Below are 20,543 nucleotides of genomic sequence, written 5' to 3' on the forward strand. Positions count from 1 at the left end.
TGCGGACCATAAGTGAGGCTTATGATTGGCTGTGCCGTGCATAGCTGTGATTGGCCTGTAAAAATCCAGGGAATCCTTGGATAATAGGAAATTGTGGATGTCACACAGAGCTGGGCCAGAGCTTTGGCTTTTGGGGTGCAGAAAGATACATGGGCAGAGCTCTGCCCCACTTTGCTCTCCTGACTAGCCTCCTCGGCCTATGCTGACTAGCTGATTCTAGATTTTCAGAGGGGCAATCATGGAACTGTTAAAGGCACACAAGCCCTAGAATGTGTGTGTGTGAGCAAAGCCTTGGCGTTCTCCCTACTTATTTCAGCCTTATTTCCAGCCCCACTCCCTCAAGTCTGCTCCATTTCTCTAGTCATTGTTTTCTGGCAGTGGAACGTTCTCTTTAAGGCTGCCTTGATTTCTTTGTTCCGCAGGCTGTAGATAATCGGATTAAGGAAAGGGGTCAGGACAGCGTATACAACAGCCAGCGCTCTGTCATAATCCAAGGAATAACTTTTCGTCAGTCGGACGTACATGAACAAGATGCTCCCGAAGAAGATCACGACCACAGTGAGGTGCGCGGCACATGTGGAAAAGGCTTTCTTCCGGCCGGTGGCCGAGCGGATCCGAAGGATGGCCCTGATGATCTGCAGGTAAGACGTCATGATCAGGAGGAAGGTTGCCAGGATCTTGCAAGCATTGACCGTGAAATCGACCAGGACGTTGATCGAGGTGTCGGTGCAGGCTAAGCTGAGGAGTGGTGGGAAGTCGCAGAAGATGTGCTCGATCTTGTTGGGTCCGCAGAAAGGGAGCTTGGAAGCCAAGACGATTTCGGCGATGGGGCCTAGCAAGCCGCAGACCCAGCAGCTGGCAGCTAATCTGATACACAGCTTCGACGTCATGACGGCTGGGTAGCGCAACGGGCTGCAGATGGCCAGGTACCTGTCATAAGCCATGACGGTGAGCAGGTAGCATTCGGTGGCCCCCAACGAATGGAAGAAGTAGATCTGTAGGAGGCAGCCAGAGAACGAGATGCGCTTCCTCTCGCTGAGCAAGTTGGAGAGCATCTTTGGGATGGTGGCAGCTGTGTAGCAGATCTCCAAGAAGGACAAGACGCTGACGAAAAAGTACATGGGCGTGTGGAGTTTGGGGTCGGTGCGGATGATAGTGAAAACGAGCAAGTTGCCAAAGATGGTGAAGAGGTAGACAAGGAGGAGCAAGAGGAAGAGGGGCTTGTGGAAGGGCTGGAGGCTCGGGAAGCCTGTCATGATGAACTCTGTGACTTCGGTCTGGTTGAGGATTCCCATCTCCTCTAGAACCTGATCTGGAGAAATGTGAGTTGTGGACATAGAGTTGTGCAAAAGAGACAGCGGCAACAGGATACCTGCACATCAAAAGGAGCCATTGAATATGGATTAATGCCACAAGGCTGGAAAGATAGACTCCAAGGACTCCAGGATCTGAAGAATTTACTGCCCTTTCTACACTGATGAACACAAGACTGTGAACTTTAGAAGCCCTTTATACCGGGGTTTAATATTTAATCACATTTTAAAAAAACTCTATATAGTTGGGCAGGGGGCAGGGAGAAGGAGAAAAGTCTGTTTCTTTCCAGCTGCTATTGCTTTGGCAGCATGTTCCCTGCAGGGAATACAAAGATGAAGCAGATCCCCGGAGCCTGCAGGATTGCACCCACTGCAGGCAATTCCTGTTCTTCTACAACACATACTCAGCTGCCCCAGCAGGTCTGCTTGGCCTCACCTTTCTGCTTTCCCCGCCCCTGCACTGTTGTGCCTAACATGTCCCAACTTGGTGTGATTCAGGCCCTAACCATCCCCAGTGGTGATGCCACCTCTTCCTACTCCATTGCTACCACTTACACGGCTGCAGCCACCTGAGCTATGACCACCTCACTTTCCACACACACCCAACTCCTGCATCAGCTGTCGCCATGAGCACAGGGGCCACAACTGACTGATAAACTGACAGATCCCCAATGATGGCCCAACATGAGGGCAGTAGCCAATTCCTCTTTTCTGGTCCTCGGCATAAAAAACTATTTTTTTAAGCAATAGAAATCATAATAAAATAAACATCCAGCATAAAAACTCAGAGCAAATTAACCTAATTAGCCTTGCTTACTATAGATAGATAGATAGATAGATAGATAGATGATAGATGATAGATAGATAGATAGATAGATAGATAGATAGATGATAGATGATAGATGATAGATGATAGATGATAGATAGATAGATGATAGATAGATAGATAGATGTGTGTGTGTGTGTGTGTGTGTGTGAGAGAGAGAGAGAGAGAGAGAAACAGAGAGAGAGAGAGAAAGAATTTATTTTATTTTCCTGTGTTAGTTTTCCATGGGGCTTGCTCAGCTGAGGTATGGCTTTCCCACATGCCAGCTGTTAGGCTGAAGAAGAAGAAGAAGAGTTTGGATTTGATATCCCACTTTATCACTACCCTAAGGAGTCTCAAAGTGGCTAGCATTCTTCTTTCCGTTCCTCCCCCACAACAAACACTCTGTGAGGTGAGTGGGGCTGAGAGACTTCAGAGAAGTGTGACTGGCCCAAGGTCACCCAGCAGCTGCATGTGGAGGAGCGGAGACGCGAACCCGGTTCCCCAGATTGCAAGACTACCGCTCTTAACCACTACACCACACTGGCTTCAGCAAAGCCCTGCTGTGCCCCCAGCTCATGAGGAGATCCTCTCTGGAGTCTGTAGAGGATGTCTCCTTTGGGGAGGTGCAACAGGGCTTTGCTGAGGCTGGTCAGGTCTCTCCCTCCACTTCTGGGGTCCCTGATAGGTTCCGGAACACTGTACCAGTGTGTTCCAGCTGGGGAAAAAAGCCCTGGCTCCATCTCTTAGTCTACAGTGTTATACTTCCACAGGAAGACCCAGTATCGAATCCATGTTTGGCCACTGGGTGGTCTTGGGCCAACCATGCTTGTATCTTGGCCTCATCTTCCTTGCAGGGTTGTTGTTAAGATAAAATTTGTGTGTGCTCTAGGGATGGGGGAGAAATTCCATTCACATTTAAAGGCAAGCTTACCCAATTTTCACTTTCTGAAACAATACAGGCAACTCCCAATTTACATGGGTGTTACGTTCCAAGGCACTGCGCATTTAAGTGAAATTGTGTATATTTGAAACACTGTTGAAAAAGCCAGTAAAACCCTGTTCTGGGAGGGGGAAGCTGCAGAATTCCAGGTGTTGTTAGCTCCCCTCAGTCAGCAAGCTTAGAGATGATGGGAGCTGTGATCCGGAGGAACAGAGGTTCCCCATACCTGTTGTGGGTGAACCTTTAGTCCTGTTGGGCTCTGTTTTCATAGCATACTCCACTGCAGAAGCTTTCCCAATTAGAAACCCACAATAAATGCAAAATATGTTTCTCCCCCCCCTTTAGGAAAGCACACTCAGCACCAGAGAACTGACGTTTCCAAAGTAGGCACTTACCTGCCTTCTCATTTCGTACAAGGATTCCTGCAGCATTTAAAGGTTCAAGGGAATAGCAGATCAGGAAGGCATCAAATGGGTCTCCAACCTGTGGCTTAAATGTGGACTTGGTTGGCTGCCTAATTCCAGGAGTTACCTGTGGATTACGTATGTATTTTGCATCTGGCCTTTGGGAGCTCATTGTTACAAACCTAATGGGCTGGATTGATACTATTTCTGGGAATCAGTCCCTAAGCCAGGCTTAACCCCCTTGGCACCAGTTTGTGAAAATGTTTCCCCCCCTCTCTTACCAGGTCAGAAAGTGGCATCTTACAAAATAAAGTGATCAAGTGTGTGTGTGGGGGGATTATTGTAAAGCAATCACTTTGATATTTTTCATGTTTACAAATGGAAGTGGGTGGGCTTTTGAGGGTTATGTGTGCTACCAGACAGGTTGCTTAAATTATGCCTATACGTCCCATGGAAGTAGCCATTTGAGAATATACCTCATGTTCTCTATTTTCAGAGTCAGCCAAATATTTTCATGAAAATAGTAATTGCAGCACCAGATAGGCAAATCGTATCTAGACATTTCAAGGCTACTGTGCCTTTAATTAGAAGTTTCCTCCTCCAGAAGGAGAAACACCCTGTATCTCCGATTGCTTCCTCTTCGTTCCAGCTGGCATTGCTGATGAATGATGGACATTTATTTTATTACATTTGTTACTTGTTTTGTGTTGCCCTGGGCAACACATTACAATGCAGACTTTAACTGCCCTGTAATAAATTACAGAAAGCAAAACTGTGTTTATAGTAGCAACCAGGATATATTGGAAGACATGGGTACCAAATTGTCCGTGGGTCCTAAATTTTACATGAGGCATGAATGATATTACAAAAGCACACAAGAGGAGCCCTGTTGGGTCAGGCCAATGGCCCATCCAGTCCAGCATCCTGTTCCCACAGTGGCCAACCAGATGCTTATAAGAAGCCTGCAAGCAGGACCCAACCACAAGAATACAATCCCCTCTGGTGGTTCCAACACATATAAAAACATAGAGGGCTGCCTTCAGATGTCTTCTATTTTTTTTAAAAAAAATATTTATTAAAGTTTTTAAAATATAACAATGAAAAAGAATAAAAAAAGAAAAAGAAAAAGAAAATACAAAATACAACATAAGAACATTTAAAAAACAAATAATTTTCCATAACATATCTTCCATACACTTATTTCCTCCAGCCTCCTCATACCTCCCTTCTTTGTATTCCACTTCAATTTGTTGGTTCAGCAAATCCTTACCATTAAGCTTTTACCCATTTATAAACCTTTTTTTGTGTGTCTCCTAAATCATCACAGCTGGAAACCCCTTAGTTTCTATCCAACATCCTTCTAACATTCATTAATTTTACAATATTTCTGTAAATAGTCTTTAAATTTCTTCCAGTCTTCTTTCACCGACTCTTCTCCCTGGTCTCGGATTCTGCCAGTCATTTCTGCCAATTCCATATAGTCAATCACCTTCATCTGCCATTCTTCCAGGGTGGGTAGATCTTGTGTCTTCTAAAAGTTGTATAGTTATTGATCTCCTTGACATCTGATGGGAGGGCATTCCACAGATGTTCAAGGCTGTGTATATTTTTCTCCCCTCCCCCCTTTTATAGAATAAAAGGTACAGCCCCCTTGCAATGCAGGAATCACAGCTAAAGAATCTGTTTAAAAAACTCCAGTGAAGGACAGTCCACCACCTTCTGAGGGCTGCTGTTCCACTGTCCTCAGAAAGATCTTCCTAACGTTTCATTGGAATCTCCTTTCTTATAATTTGAACCCTTTGGTTAAGGTCCTCCCCTCTGGGGCAGCAGAAAACAGGCTTGCTCCATCTGAGGTCCAGCGCCGAGGGCCTTCTGGCGGTTCCCTCACTGCGAGAAGCCAAGTTACAGGGAACCAGGCAGAGGGCCTTCTCGGTAGTGGCGCCCTCCCTGTGGAACGCCCTCCCACCAGATGTCAAAGAGAACAACAACTACCAGACTTTTAGAAGACATCTGAAGGCAGCCCTGTTTAGGGAAGCTTTTAATGTTTGATGCATTACTGTATTTTAATATTTTGTTGGAAGCTGCCCAGAGTGGCTGAGGAAGCCCAGTCAGATGGGCGTGGTATAAATAATAAATTCTTCTTCTTCTTCTTCTTCTTCTTCTTCTTCTTCTTCTTCTTCTTCTTCTTCTTCTTCTTCTCCTCCTCCTCCTCCTCCTCCTCCTCCTCCTCCTCCTCCTCCATGTGACAGCCATTCAGATACTTGAAGTGGGCTATTGTATCAGCTCTCAGTCCCCTCTTCTCCAGGCTAAACATACCCAGTTGCCTCAACAAGGCTTGGTTTCCAGAGCCTTGATTTTCTTGGTCCCAACTGAAATAAGTTTTGTTAGTTAAGGCTCAGTTCTCCAATCTTTTAGGGAAGGTCATATTGGATCCTGATTCTATCTTCTGAAGTATGAGTCATTCCTCCCAGTTTGGTGCCATCTGCAAATTTGATGAACATCCCCTCTATATCTATATTTGTAACAGCCTTATGAGGAAGACTAGGCTAAGTTAATATATGTAAACAAGCAGCAGTTCTTGTCAATAAATTGTGGGGTGGGTGGGATGCAGGGGCCCCAAACTTACATATAGTGTATATAGCCCAGGAAATCCTGTTGGCATGTATTATCATTACTCTACTGAGAATTATTATTGTTGCTCTACTAAGTTCTACTGAGAGTAGACCCATTGAAATTAATAGAACTAAGTTAGTCATGTCCAATAATTTCACTGGGGCCACTCTGAGCATGACTAGCATTTGGTACAATGGATATGGAAGTTGTGTGGCCTTGAGAAAGGCCTGAGGGCCAGAAAGTGAGGTGTGGAGGGCTGCATTTGGTCCTTGGGCTTCCCATCTCTTTTGCAGAGAATTGGGTAGACTAACAGGCTGAGGATGGTGAAGTTCATGACAGGAGCTCTGCCATATTCGTCCTGATCCTCCTCTTTATCGCTCTTAGGATTTCTTGGTTCCGCAAGCTATAGATGATTGGGTTGACCAATGGCGTGAGGACGGCATAGATCACGGCGAATGCTCTGTCATATTCCAAAGAATAGCTTTTCTTCAGCCTGACGTACATAAAAATGATGCTTCCGAAAAAGAGCAGGACGACCGTCAGGTGGGAGGCGCAGGTGGAAAAAGCCTTCTCACGACTCTCGGCCGCCTGGATCTTCAGGACAGACTGGATGATCTTCACATAGGAGACCATGATGAGCAGGAAGGTCACCAGGATGATGAAGGCATTGACCACAAAGTCAACCAAGACGTTTATGGAGGTGTCGGTGCAGGCCAGGCTGAGCAATGGTGGGAAGTCGCAGAAGATGTGCTCAATCTTATTGGGGCCACAGAAAGGGAGCTTGGAGACTAAGATGACTTCAGTGACAGGGCACATGAAGCCACAGATCCAGCACCCAGCAGCCATTTGAACACACAGCTTGGTTGTCATGATGGATGGGTAGCGGAGAGGGTTGCATATGGCCAGGTACCGATCATACGCCATTGTTGTGAGCAGGTAGCACTCAGTGGCCCCCAGTGAGTGGAAGAAATAAGTTTGCAGGAGGCATCCGGCAAAGGAGATGCTCTTCCTTTCGCTGAGCAGGTTGGAGAGCATCTTTGGGATGGTGGTGGCTGTATACCAGATCTCCAAGAAGGACAAGATGCTGATGAAAAAGTACATGGGCGTGTGGAGCTTGGGGTTGGTGCGGATGATGGTGAAAATGAGCAGGTTGCCGAAGATGGTGAAGAGGTAGACAAGGAGGAGCAAAAGGAAGAGGGGCTTGTGGAAGCGCTGGAGGTTTGGGAAGCCCACCATGATGAACTCCGTGACCTCGGTCTGGTTGAGGACTTCCATCTCCCCTAGATCAGGAGAAATATGAACTATGGGCATAGAGAAAGAGACAATGGCTGCAGAAGCCCACATTAAAAGTAGCCCTTGCTTGTGAAGCATGTGTACTGTTTAATAATAATAAAAGAAACATTAAAAAGTCAGTAAAACAAAAGTAGCTCTTGCATGCTGATCCCTAGGGTTGTAAAGGACCTGCACTCAATAGCTGGAAGTATAGATACCAACCATCCCTTCCTCAATTACCTGTATATCTTAGTGTCCTGCCTACATTTAAGTACACATCTTATAATTGCTGATCACATTTGGTTATCTGTTTGGACATGTAAGGTAAAGGTAAAGGTACCCCTGCCCGAGCGGGCCAGTCTTGACAGACTCTGGGGTTTGTGCGCCCATCTCACATCTATAGGCCGGGGGCCAGCGCTGTCCGGAGACACTTCTGGGTCACGTGGCCAGCGTGACAAAGCTGCATCTGGCGAGCCAGCGCAGCACACGGAACGCCGTTTACCTTCCCGCTGGTAAGCGGTACCTATTTATCTACTTGCACCCGGGGGTGCTTTCGAACTGCTAGGTTGGCAGGCGCTGGGACCGAGCAGCGGGAGCGCACCCCGCCACGGGGATTCGAACCGCGACCTTTCGATCGGCAAGCCCTAGGCGCTGAGGCTTTTACCCACAGCGCCACCCGCGTCCCTGTTTGGACATGTAGACTGGCTATATTAATATATACATTTAAATCAGGGTTGATTGATCCTTCTTATTTTCAATGGGAGTTGACACTGCTTCTTTTTTCTTTCGGTTACATTTGCAATAAAAAATCATCCGACGATGGCAATAAATCGCTCTTGCCTAAGCTGGATTCCGACTATCCATCTTGAAGACTCCTTCAGAGACAGGCTGGAGGGCACCATGAGCTAACACACCAGGAAGCAGAAGCATCCAACTCCCTTTTCCTGAAACTCTGCTGGTAACTCACTTTATCTTTCCTTCGCAGTGAATTGTCCCCAATCCTCCCTCTCAACCTTTGTCACTAAAAGAGAGTTAAGCAGAGATAAATGTTGGAGAGAGAAAGGTTCCCAGGAACTGATTCCTCTTCAGTTTTCACTGCCTGTCTCCGGAAAACTTCAAATTCTCAGCTATCAAAGTAAGTTTCATGCTTGACATGCAGTGCTATTTTTCTGAGAAGAAGAGGTGCCAGAATTCACCATGAATGCCTCCCTTGTTCTCTTAGAATGGCAATGGCGCCCACCTGAGAGGTGCCGGAACTGAGTTCCGATGAGTTCCAGGTGGAAAAAAGCTCTGTTGACATGAAGAATTAAATGTGTTAACTACTAACCAAGCTCTACAAATCTCAGGAATTGGGAACCTCAGGCTTGAGAGTCAAATTTGACCCTCCAGGCCTCTCTATTTGACTCTTGGAACTGTCCCCTGACCGTACTCCTTACCATGTTCCCATAGTCTCAGTCTGTGAAGAATAGCAAGCAGATCTCTGCAGCACCTGTGAGCCAGATATCCCTGACGCAGGACAAGAGGCCACCACAGCTGTTACTGGGGCTCTTGTCTGGCTCTCCAGTTCTCCAAGGGCCGCTGATACAGATAAGGTGATGAACCAGGCAGGAGTTTCAGAGCTGCATGTGAGGCTACTCAGGAGGTTGGGGAAGTATGTGCAAGCCTGTGTTGGCTGGTCCATATGGGCAAATGGGCCACAGTCCTGCCAGCCCCAGTCTGCCTTTACTTGCCTGCTTTCTCACTTGCAACTGGTCCAGGGAATGGCATCATCTGTCAGCTACCCCCTCCTCATTCTCAGTGTCTTGTAGAAGTCAGCGTGGAGGAGGATGGGGACAAAACTAGTATTAGTAGGCTCCACCGATCATTGGCTCTGCTCTGCCTGTCATTGGATCTGGCCCCATCTGTGGATGGGCTTCCTGTCTTCTGCTCCACCAGTCCCAATGGGCACCAGGGTATGATGGAGAGCCAGGAAGGGATGGAACCTTCAGCTCCTATTTGAAGTTTTAGGTCCAAGCTAATTCATTGCAGAAGTAACAGCTCTCTTATAGCTTACAAGAGCATCAGGGGGAAAACCCCTGCTGGATCAGGCCAATGGCCCATCTACTTCAACATTCTGGGGTCAGCCTGAAAGCACAACCTGAGTGCCACAGCACTCTTTCCACTTGTGGTCCCCAGTAACTGGTATTCAGTTGGAAAAATCTGTTGAAAAAAGGGCTATCAAGCAAATTTCTTTCCATCTGTTCCTTTGATCCTTTGCTGTGAAGGCCATTTCCCTTAGTTCTCTACCATCAAAATTTTAACTCACTCTCTCAAGAGATAACTAAATTGTTTAGCAATGTACATTATTTACATATTCATTGATGTATGCAACTTCCTCTTTGCTTTTCTTGTTTCTGAAGTGTTGTTTGTTGCCAAGGGCAGCCTATGTGCACCAATACTGCAATCCTAACCATGCCTACTCAGATGTAAAACCCATTAAATCCAGTGATGATTACTCCCGGATAAGTGGGTTTAGCATTTCCACCTTAATGTGCTTCCTATTGTGATTTTTTTTTTTTAAAAGGAATGCACCACTCATTTTTGTTCTTTTCACATGGAAAGAAGTGGAATATTTGTTACCTGCAGCTTTTACCTGTGCTCCACAGTTGAAGTCCTAACATATTTGTCAAAATGGGGAGAATCAGCTTAATTTGACTGCTGATTTTTGACCACCCATAACTCTTCTTTCTAGAAGTAAAATGAAATTAAAATTCATGTCCTTCTCCCCCATTTGAAGTTCTCTTCACTTGTCACAAAAAAGAGAAAAAGGATGACAAGGTTATACTGAATTGAGAAACCAAAGCTGCAGAAGTTGCTGGAATCCTAACCTCACATACCTCACCAAATTCAATGGAATTTACTTTTGAGAAGACATGGTTAGGTTTGCAGCCATAGTTGGCCCTAGCCACTTTGTTGTTATGGTGTTGTTTTTGCCGCAAAAAACCCCAACCCTAACAGGGCTACCCTTCTGGAAATTCATTAATTTTGAAAGGGAACAAGCAAGGAAGATTTGCAAATATAAGTTGATGGTTGAGATATGTGTGCCTGTTGTGTGCTACATTAGAAAAGTTATAAATATGTGCATTTCTGCAGCAAAAGACAGTGAAATGGTAGATTTGTGCAAAATAAAGCAATTACACCAGATCGTAAAATACCAGATGAAAGCGCAAATGAATATTGGAAGAAAATGTTTGCACATCCCTGATTCAGAGGCACAATGTTCTCAGCAGTTGAGGGAAAACGTAGCCATCATGGTGAGTAGCCATTCCTTCCTACCTTAACTTCCACAAACCTGTCTAATCTTCTCTTAAAGTTGTCCAAGTTGGTGGCCATCATTACATTTTGTGGGAACTAATTCCATAGTTTGACTATGTGCTGTGTGAAGGAAGTACTTTATGTCTGTCCTGAATCTTCAGCTTGACTGGATGTTGATGAATTCCAGTGTTGCTGTGCTATGGAAAGAGATAATTTGGGTTGCACCATTCTTTAGACTATCCTTCTCCACCACAATGTATATCTCATTAGCAATGGAATCCCCCGTTCCAAATAGTTTAAAAATAAATGAAACAATAAACATCTGGAGCAAATGAATGGGTGTAACTGCTTACCACAATGAAGGAAATCATATATTTCTCTGTCAAACAATTTTTTTGTAGGAGCTAGGGAAAGGAGACAGTGTTATTTTCCTTCTCCAAATCTTGGTGGTTTCTGGCATGAAGCACCTTCATTTGTTGTTGTTTAGTCGTACGATCACTGCAGATGGTGACAGCAGTCACAAAACTAAAAGCATCTTCATAGGTGCATGCTATTCCTTCTGTTCATTCAGTGATCTATCCTTTGTCTTGGGAACAGCATAGTAGGTGATTGCTTCCCTGTCTGTCTCCAGCTGCTTTTGAAGCTGTCTGTTCCTAACAGGTACTAGCTGTGATGGTTTATATGCTACCTCCAGGGTGAGGGGAATTTTGCCCCCAGCTGCTGAGAATTATGAGCAGGAGAGTGTTATCATCCTCATGCCCTATTTTTGGCTTCTCAGAGATATCTAATTGGCCACCGCTAGAATTGAATGCTGGACTAGATAGGACTTTGGTCTGCTCCAGAAGGGCTCATCTGACGTCCCCATTTACGTGGTGATCGCTTTTCCCTACTCATCTCATCTCTCAAGAGAGAGGGGCTTTGTTCTTTGTTAGTTTGGTCCTTTGGGGTCAGAAGAGAAAACATGCTCTCCCTTGGTTGAAGATGGAGCTGGACCTCCAGTGGTTCTTCTATCCCAGTTGGGCAAATCAGCAAAACTCACTGGAAACCACTGCTCCAGAACACTGTGTGTACTCAGTTCATATGCATGCACGTACAAATGGAATATGTACCTATGAAACTGCTTTAGCATGTAAGAATGTTTCTCCAAACACACTAGTATTGTCTATTATGATTGCTCACTTGCTGGATCATCACCTTGTTGTGGTGAATGGGCTTGCACGTTCCTATGAGCTTTGTGAGTGAAGCCATCGGGAGTCTCGTACTCCCAGCAAGGTCACCCAAGGCTGTAAGGTCAAAGGGGAGGAGCTAAAGAATGATTGAAGAAATTCTCAATGGCAGAACAGGTGGAAGATACAATGGCTGTGAAGGCGGATGAAGGCTGCAGCAGATAAGAATCTACTGGTCGTCATGATACTCATGCCACCGGAATAGAGCCTTGCTGCGAAGACTGGGCATTGGTCAGTGTGCACTGATCTACACACATAAAACAAATTCACGCACAGGCGTCTTCTAAAAACCCATCCCAAACCCAAACCCTAAAAAGTCCCATGGTGATCAGCAAATGCTAACGGGGGCAGGACTGTGAAATCTGGAAGCCCCAAGTCATGAACCAGGACATGAGCAGTGGATACAGATTCAGTTGCTCTGACTCAAGGAATGAGACAGTTGAGCAGCTGTCTCCATGACTGAGCAGCTCTACTTAGGATCCACTCTGTGCACCCCGAAAAGGGATTGGCAGAGAATCTCAAAGGTCACAAGTCTTATTCAACTCTATCACTTGAGGCTGTTTTAACTGGAGATGGCAGGAAGGTTCTCTCTCTCTCTCTCTCTCTCTCTCTCTCTCTCTCTCTCTCTCTCTCTCTCATAATATTAGAACTTGGTGACCAAGAAGCTGAGTGATGGGATATTTAGGACCGATGTAGGGCAGCGCATCTTCACACAACACCGAGTTAAACTATGGAATTACCTCTCACATGACGCAAGGAAGAACACCAACATGGACAGCTTCAAAATGGGCTTAGACCAATTCATGGAGATAAGGCTACTGATTGCAACTATGTTTACCTCCACTGTGTTTTTAATATTTTATTAGGAGCCACCCATAATGTTTGGGGGCAACTCAGTCAGCTGGGTGGCATATAAATAAGAATAATAATTGTTGTTGTTGTTCTTGGAGGCAGTAATACCACTTTCTGGGAAATTCAGGGCAGGAGTGTGCTCTTGCACTCAGGTGCTCCTTGTGGGCTTCTCCCCAGGGCATGTGGTTGACCACCATGAAAATAGGATGCTAGAGTAGATGGGTCTGATCCAGGCCTCTTCTTATGTTCCAGAGCTGCTCTGCCATTGACTCTCAATTGCATTATATGAAGTCAGAGAGCCAGATCATCAACCCACCTTGCCTTCCCCAAGCTGGTGTCCTCCAGATGTTGGACTACAGCTTCCATCATTCCTATTGGACGTGCCAGCTGGGGCTGACATTGAGATGTGTAGCTGCCATGGGTTGTATCCAAGGCTAGCCTGACTTAGACCCATCACGTATTTATTTATAGAAAAATATTTATATACCACTACTTCATAAAAAATAGAAAAGCTGATTAAACAAAAATATATAAAACTGTATATTGAAAACTATATACAACCATATACTGAAAACCATTAAAAAATGGTTTAAAACAGACATCAGCTAACCATTGTGGAAAGGTGTGTTCTGGCAGAACCGAAATGTATCCAGCAGCTGTTTAAAAGTTGGCACAGAAGGTGCCTGCTAAATCTCCATTGGCAGGGTATTCTACAGGACTGGGCTTTATTTCTTGCCATTATCAAGTGAGCCTCGCCAACTTGGGGAAGTAAACTGCAGTAAACTCAGGGAAACTCATTGAAGTATATTGACACGACTAGCTTAGATTTGCCAATTCCAGTGGGTTTTGTGTGAGTAGGACTTAGTTGTCTACAACCCCATGCCAACACCTGCTTTGGTTTTTTTTTTAATGGATCTGTTTGGCTGAGCTCCGGTCTCTTCCCTCCCCCCCCATGGAATCTTTGGTTGTATCTCTAAAGTGTTACTTAACAAACAGTTCTGGGATTTCCTCCCTAAATGCATTTGTTTTCGCTGCTTCCTCTTCTTCTCTGGAGGATGTGGGACTCTCATCATCAGCACTTGGGAGTTGTGTGTCAAGTGGCTTGTTTGTGGGGAACAGGGGGATATGAAGTTAGTTCTCGTCAGGCTGGTATGAGGGATGTGTCCCATCACTGTTCCATTCGTTCCCTCTGGGGTAATTAACTAAAGGCAATTAACGAGGCATAAGAAGGTAAGGGGATAAACATTCTAAATGAAATTTGGCCAGAAGTTCTTGAAGAACTTTCATAGGTGCTGGTTGTATTGATCCACCCGTTATCAGAAACATCCACCCACCTCACAAATCTTTCTGATGAGATCCATCTTTATCAACTTTATTTCATTTTATTGGGGGCAATTTAAACCTTCTTCTGTTGACATCTTATTGCTTGTCCATGGAACCTGTGGGTTCTATATTTCAACAAAGCACCTTCTATCATTTGAAATGACAATTCCCTCCCAGTAATAATAATATTAACAATAATAATATTTGGACCTAAGAAGTTCACCTGGATGAACTTGAGCTAAACTAGTTTGTTTTGTGAAATGACATACTTGAATTGGGACCAGTACATTTTGGGACAGGAGGAACATGAACCAGAGCGAATTTTTAGTGTTGCAGCTCTCACGGCCTGGAATCAATTGCCAGGCGAAATTGCCAGACAGGTGCTTGGATTGGAATAAAGAATTGGAGCTTTCAATATTTCCCAGACAGTGGGAAAGAGTTTTAGCCTCAATACCAATACCAACAGACCTCAAATTATGACTTACACAACAGAAAACAATATTCAGAATCTATTGGACTCCTTTATGATTGTGTACAAAAGGATTTGCTAAGGTTGCTTTATGCCTCCCCAAAACATATCTCAGCTTTTCACTTTATGTGTAAGTAGGCTAAGTTTTGGGGGGTGGACGGATGTTGAGATCCACCCAGTTCCAGACTTCTTTAACAATCAGACTAAACGGCCTTGGTCCAGTATATCTGAAGGAGCGTCTCCACCCCCATCGTTCTACCCAGACTCTGAGGTCCAGCACCAAGGGCCTTCTAGCAGTTCCCTCACTGCGAGAAGCCAAGTTACAGGGAACCAGGCAGAGGGCCTTCTCAGTAGTGGCGCCTTCCCTGTGGAACACCCTCCCACCAGATGTCAAAGAGAACAACAACTTTTAATGTTTGATATATTATAGTATTTTTTTTGGGGGGGGAAGCCGCCCAGAGTGGCTGGGTAAGCCCAGCCAGATGGGCAGGGTATAAATAAATTATTATTATTATTATTATTATTATTATTATTATTATTATTATTATTATTATTATTTTGGGGCCAGTGTGTGCACAATAAATTTCATCTTCCCAGCATGTGTGGAAGTTAATGGTTTTTTGGGGGGGGGGCCCTGCATCTTTTGATGGGCAGGTGTCGGCGTGACCCAGTTCTAGACTTCCTTAGTTTTCAGGGTGTCTTTAGGCTACATTTGTTCCGAATGTTAACTTTCTAGCTTGAGTGGAAGTTCTTTGGAGTATACTTCTCCCTGCTCCTCATTTTGAGGGAGATGTGCAAATGTCCTCCTTTCCTGGTAAGCAGAGGTGATGACAATACCAGATCTATCTATCTATCATCTATCTATCTATCTATCTATCTATCTATCTATCTATCTATCTATCTATCATCTATCTATCTATCATCTATCTATCATCTATCATATATCTATCTATCATCTATCTACCTCAGTGTGCTCATTAAAACTGCAACAAACTTTATTCCGACGCCAAACAAACTTTGCAGTCACGTTGGGGAAATCAGAGGCAGGCATGTAAACAAAGTCATTAGAAGATTGGGAGGAGAGCCTTGTGATCACATCCACAGAGGAAGGAAAAATAGATTAGGTGTATTCGGGTGAAGGTCTCATAAGGGGTTATTTTGCAGATGTTATCTCTATAGACTTGGTAAGTGAGTGGGTGTGCTGAGCTGGTGTGATCTCTAAAGGGTTTGTGAAGATTTCAGAAATCAGGTGATGCATCTGTTGAGTTCAACGGCATTTTGTTGGTGCAATGTCTGTCATCAGACTGTGGCCACAACAGTTGAATGTGGGTGATCTGGTAGCATAGCAATGGAGGAGAAGCTTTGCCCTTTTGGGCTGGGAGAAGGGGAAGATATTAGAATCGTATAATTAGAAAGTTGCAAGGGACTCCAAGGAGCAACTCCTGAAATGCAGGAATCACAACTCAATAGCCACCCAACCTCTGTTGAAAAAGCTCCAATGAAGGAGAGTCCATCACTTGAGGTGGCTCATTCCGCTGTCAAACCGCTCTCATCATCACTAAGTTCTTCCTAAAGTTTAGTTGGAATATCCTTTTTTGCAATTTGAATCCATTAATTTGAGTGATACCCTCTAGAGGAGTGGAAAAAACCCAAGTTTTCTCCATCTTCCATGTGATATTTCAGATCTTCAGATATTTGAAGGTGGCTAACCTATCACCTCTCAGTCTTCTCTTCTCCAGGCTAAACATGCCCAGTGCCCTCAATCCTTCCTCATAAGGCTTAGTTTCCAGACTGTTTATCATCTTGGGAGATGGAGAAAGCTTGTTTTCTGCTGCTCCAGAGGGTAGCACCTGAATCAATGGGTTCATATTACAAAAAATGAGATCCTGACTAGACATTGGGAAGAACTTTCTGAGGGTGCAAGTCAGTGGAACAGACTTGTTTGGAAAGCGGTGGACTATCCTTCATCGGATGCTTTTAAACAGTGGTTGGATGGCCTTCTGTCATGGATGCTTTGGATTAGACGATGCTTGGGGGTACCTCCCAACCTGACAATTCTATGATTCGAAGGCCCTTTCATGATGTAAGATGGGACAAGGTTCAGTATTGATGTGGGATGCGGTTCAGGCTGTGCTCTGGGGGAAACACATAACTCTGAAGTTGTTCTAGCAAGAAATAAGCTGAAGATAAGCCCTTATATAGCTGCAGTGGCAGCAGTGGAAGTGCAACCTAACTTTTGCCACCACTTGTTCTGCGAGATGTTGCTTTGGTTAAAGGATCGGACCTTCCCCAGTCACCTTCTGCTGTAACAAAGAGGGCAGTTTCAGGTCTCCCTGGCTCTTCAGCAGCAAAGTCCTCTAAGGCAGAGGGTGGCAGTGCAACATCCCAGAAGCACACTGTGAGTGCTTCTTGGACTGACCCTGCATATCCTTCCCCTTATGCTTCAGAGACCTCAGCCTCATCCCCCAAAGATGAGAACTTTGGCTCCAGGGTCATGACAGATGGGGACCAATTGTGATGGCCTGGGATTTGGACTTGGATGCCGAACCTGAGGGATCGCAGCCTGCACAGGATTCCCCGCCTCCAGAAGAATGCTGTGAAGAAGGCGCAGCAGAGACGGTACTTTTTGAGAATACTAAGGAAAAACCATCTTCCGCAGAAACTGCTGCTTGCCTTCTATCACTGTGCCATTGAGAGCGTGCTCACTTATGGCTTATGTGTGTGGTACGGAAGCTGTACTACCCGGGACAGGATGGGGTTGTGCAGGGTTGTTAAGGCAGCAGAGAGCATTGTTGGCTGCCCACTCTCCACCTTAGAGCAGATTTATGCCACAAGGTGCCATAGGAAGGCACTGGACATAGTAAAAGATCCATCGCATCCTGGTCACTGTCTCTTTGAGCTCTTGCCGTCAGGACGGAGATACAGGTCGATGAAGACAAGAACGAGTCGTCTTAAGAACAGCTTCTTCTCCAGAGCGATCTCGGCCCTGAATGGGAAGTCCGGACTTTGAAAGTCATCTAATCTCCCTTGCTGTATTATATTGTATTGTTTAATTAGTGTTTTTATGGAGCAGTCAAGTAATTTCGTTGTCCCCGAAGGGGGCAATGACAATAAAGATATTCTTATTCTTAAGCTGAGCCGGGGCTGGGGCATGAGCCTGAAGGGTCCTCACCTGTGCTGGATCCTCAGATGCAGGCACCAGCTGAGTCTGCTCTGGCTCCTGAGGGGATGGAGGACCCATTGCTTGCAGGTGCTCCATTCTCAGCCCCGTCAGAGGAAGATGAGGTTGCCTCTGGGTCCGGTAACCCTCCAGCCTCTCCTGGGCTGCAGAGGCTTAGGGGAGAGAGGCGGAGGGAACTAAGTTCCCGCAGGAGGAGTGCTCGCCTCCAGGCCAGGAGAGGCGAGTCACCAGAGGATCGGGGCCGCCATATGCCTTGGGGCAGATAAAAGCCGGCCAGCCCCAGTCCCAAGTTGCGGGAGCAACATTGTTTGTTGCTAGATCCTGCCTGAACCCTGCCTTGGCTCCCTGCTTGCATGCCTGTCCCTGACTTCACCTGACTCCCTGCCCTGTACCCAGCTTCAGCTACTACGGACTTCCTCCATGTTGCACCTTTGACCACGGACCGGACTTGGACCTCGCCTCTCAGGTAATCCATGGGACCAGCACACCTACGATTAACCTGTCACGAGGAGGTCAAGGTCCTGGTTCCCTGCAGGTAGCAATCCATCCCTGTGAAAAAATGAGAAGCCAAAATTAGAGAAGGAATGTTTGACTGTGGACATTTCCTTGGGCAAGATGAGGGAAAACATCCTATCCATCTGTTTCTGCACATATGTGCTCCTAGGGTTATGTGCAAGCTTCTATGCATCAGTACTTGGGTAAGTGCAAGAGGATGATTCTCTTGCACCTGCTGTCCTCTGGATCATGGCTACAGGCTGATATCTTGAGCACACTACTTAGGAACATGAGCATCTTTGAACTAAGCCAACAGGGTATAAATCTCATGAATACGGTTGGGGTGCAGGGGATATTAGTGGCTGAAGGATCTATGAACAGCCCAACTGGAGCTCATCTTGTCAAGCAGACTGTTCAGCAGTGTTGTGGAACCTGTGGCACCTGGGATGTTCTTGGACTCAACCCAAGAGTCTATGGTGTCATCCATGACCAATGGTGAGCGATGTGGGAGTTGTAGTCCAACAGCATATGGAAGGCCACAGCTTCCCCATCACTGATGTAGACAGTGGTTGGTTTTGCCTTGTGTGAACTGCCTAAATACCGTGTTGGGTCCATGGTTCCCTTGACCAATTACATTCTTTCTGCAGCTCCCCTGTGGGGCTCAGGAGCCCAGTTGTGTCACTCCTTGCCTCCAAAGCCACCAGCCCCTCAACCCTTTTCAAATACCCTCCCTTGTGGAGTGTTCCCTCAGCCCCTCTCCTCTCCCCTCCCCTTGGGAGTCCTCTGGGTAGCCGCAGCTGCCGCCCCTGGTCTCTGAGCTGCCCCACCCTGCCCCACAGAGAGGTGCCTCCTCACACTGCCCCACGGGGCCAGGGAAGCACCCCCGACCAGCTCTAGAAGCTTGTAGCCAGAGCTGCTGCAGCAAACATGTGTGAAAGCCTTGGGAGGCAGAGATGCAAGAGGGCATCAGAGGAGGGAGGGAAGGAAAGAGGGACAGAGGCCAGTGTTGCCCTCAGCACACCTGACCATCATTCAAGGCACCCAAGGGTGCCACGGCACACTGGTTGAAAACCACTGGCCTAAATCCTTATCTTCACCCATTTCCAACAGTGGCAAGATCGAAGGCCTCCGTAAAGTTCGCAAGAAGAGCATAAAGGTGCCTGTTCTGAGCAACTGGTAGTCAGAGGTACACGACTTCTGAACCTGGATGTTCTGTTTAGCTTGCTTTTAGCATGAGCCTCTGTGTGGCCCAACTGGAAGTAAACATGGCTGAGCTGGCAGTGGAGTTGTAGGGTGATAGCAGTTCGTCTGATGTTTTTGTCATGCTCACCACAGGTACATAAAGGCCAGGGGCACAGTGAGGGAGCAGTACTGATGTGGAGGGATGGGGAAGTAGGCAGGAGGCGGCTGAAAAGCAGAGCCCCTAGCAAGTACCCAGAAAAGTGAAACTGATTTTGTGTGTGTGTGTGTGTGTGTGTGTGTGTGTGTGTGTGTGTTGATGTTAGAACATAAGAAGAACCCTGCTGGATCAAGTAAAAGACTACCATTATTATTGCAGTAGCCAGTAAGGTGCCTCTAGGAAGTACACAAGCAGGACGTGAAGGCAATAGCTACTCTCCTCACTTGCAGTGCACAAGAACTGGTTTTCAGAGGCCCATTGCCTCCAATAGTTGAGGGAGACCACATCCAATGTGGCTGATAGCCATCAATAGCCTGTTTTCTGGGGATGTAAATAAACAGTGACAAGGCAGTTCTGGAGAGTAGAGAATAAAATGGAAGAGTGGCTTTTATGTGCGTGTGTAACTTATGGATTTTATGTTTTGTCAGCTTTAATAATTTATATGTGTCGAAATTCTGCTGCCGGGAAGCCTATTGATGAGAAGAGTATTTGAGCTCTACTTGAAAGTAAAGCACCTATCCGACAGACCTGTTAATGAGTCTCTTCTGGGGTTCTGAGGACTTTCTGATAAGCCTTGAGCTGGTCGGAATCGGTGAACCCTTGAAAAACACATTTTTCACTGCAAAGAAAATATCTGTTCCCAGATACTGTACATTGCAAGGTTTATAGTACTGACAGGGAGGGGTTCTGTTTACCATAGGAAACAATAATATGGTAATAATAACATAAAAAAATGAGGTCTGTGTTCCAAGACAGAAAGCTATAAATAAACAAATACAAAGGAAGGAGAGACCATGCATTTTGAATCTGGTGATAGAGGACGAGACAGAAACAGAATGCATGACTCCAGGGATTTCAGGAACAGCCGTTCATTTTCTGTTTGAAACCCTCTGGAGTGAAATATAATTAATTAGCATTCCTTACTTGAAGATGAGCGAAAAATTAAGACACCTG

At 45.8% G+C, this 20,543-nt stretch overlaps 2 protein-coding genes across 2 annotated transcripts; both read right to left on the reverse strand.

Moving 5' to 3' along the window:
- Positions 1 to 338: 338 nt before the first annotated feature.
- LOC309521654 (olfactory receptor 6N1-like) lies at positions 339 to 1,337 on the reverse strand (the record flags this gene model as incomplete). Its single annotated transcript, XM_082204365.1, has 1 exon — positions 339 to 1,337. The coding sequence occupies one exon, from the start codon at positions 1,335 to 1,337 to the stop codon at positions 339 to 341; it is 999 nt and encodes a 332-aa protein (XP_082060491.1).
- A 4,837-nt stretch (positions 1,338 to 6,174) lies between these two features.
- Positions 6,175 to 8,959, reverse strand: LOC309521406 (olfactory receptor 6N2-like). Its single transcript, XM_082203850.1, has 2 exons — positions 8,547 to 8,959; positions 6,175 to 7,358 (listed from the first exon to the last, which is right to left on the reverse strand). The coding sequence occupies exon 2, from the start codon at positions 7,351 to 7,353 to the stop codon at positions 6,409 to 6,411; it is 945 nt and encodes a 314-aa protein (XP_082059976.1). The 5' UTR covers positions 7,354 to 7,358; positions 8,547 to 8,959; the 3' UTR covers positions 6,175 to 6,408.
- Between the last annotated feature and the right edge of the window lie 11,584 nt (positions 8,960 to 20,543).

Source organism: Podarcis vaucheri (assembly GCF_965113315.1).
Source record: "Podarcis vaucheri genome assembly, chromosome: 16".
Classification (NCBI taxonomy): Eukaryota; Metazoa; Chordata; class Lepidosauria; order Squamata; family Lacertidae; genus Podarcis; species Podarcis vaucheri.

Coding starts and splice junctions, on each gene's coding strand:
- LOC309521406 (XM_082203850.1), bottom strand. CDS start 7,353: ATGGAAGTCCTCAACCAGACCGAGGTCACGGAGTTCATCATGGTGGGC.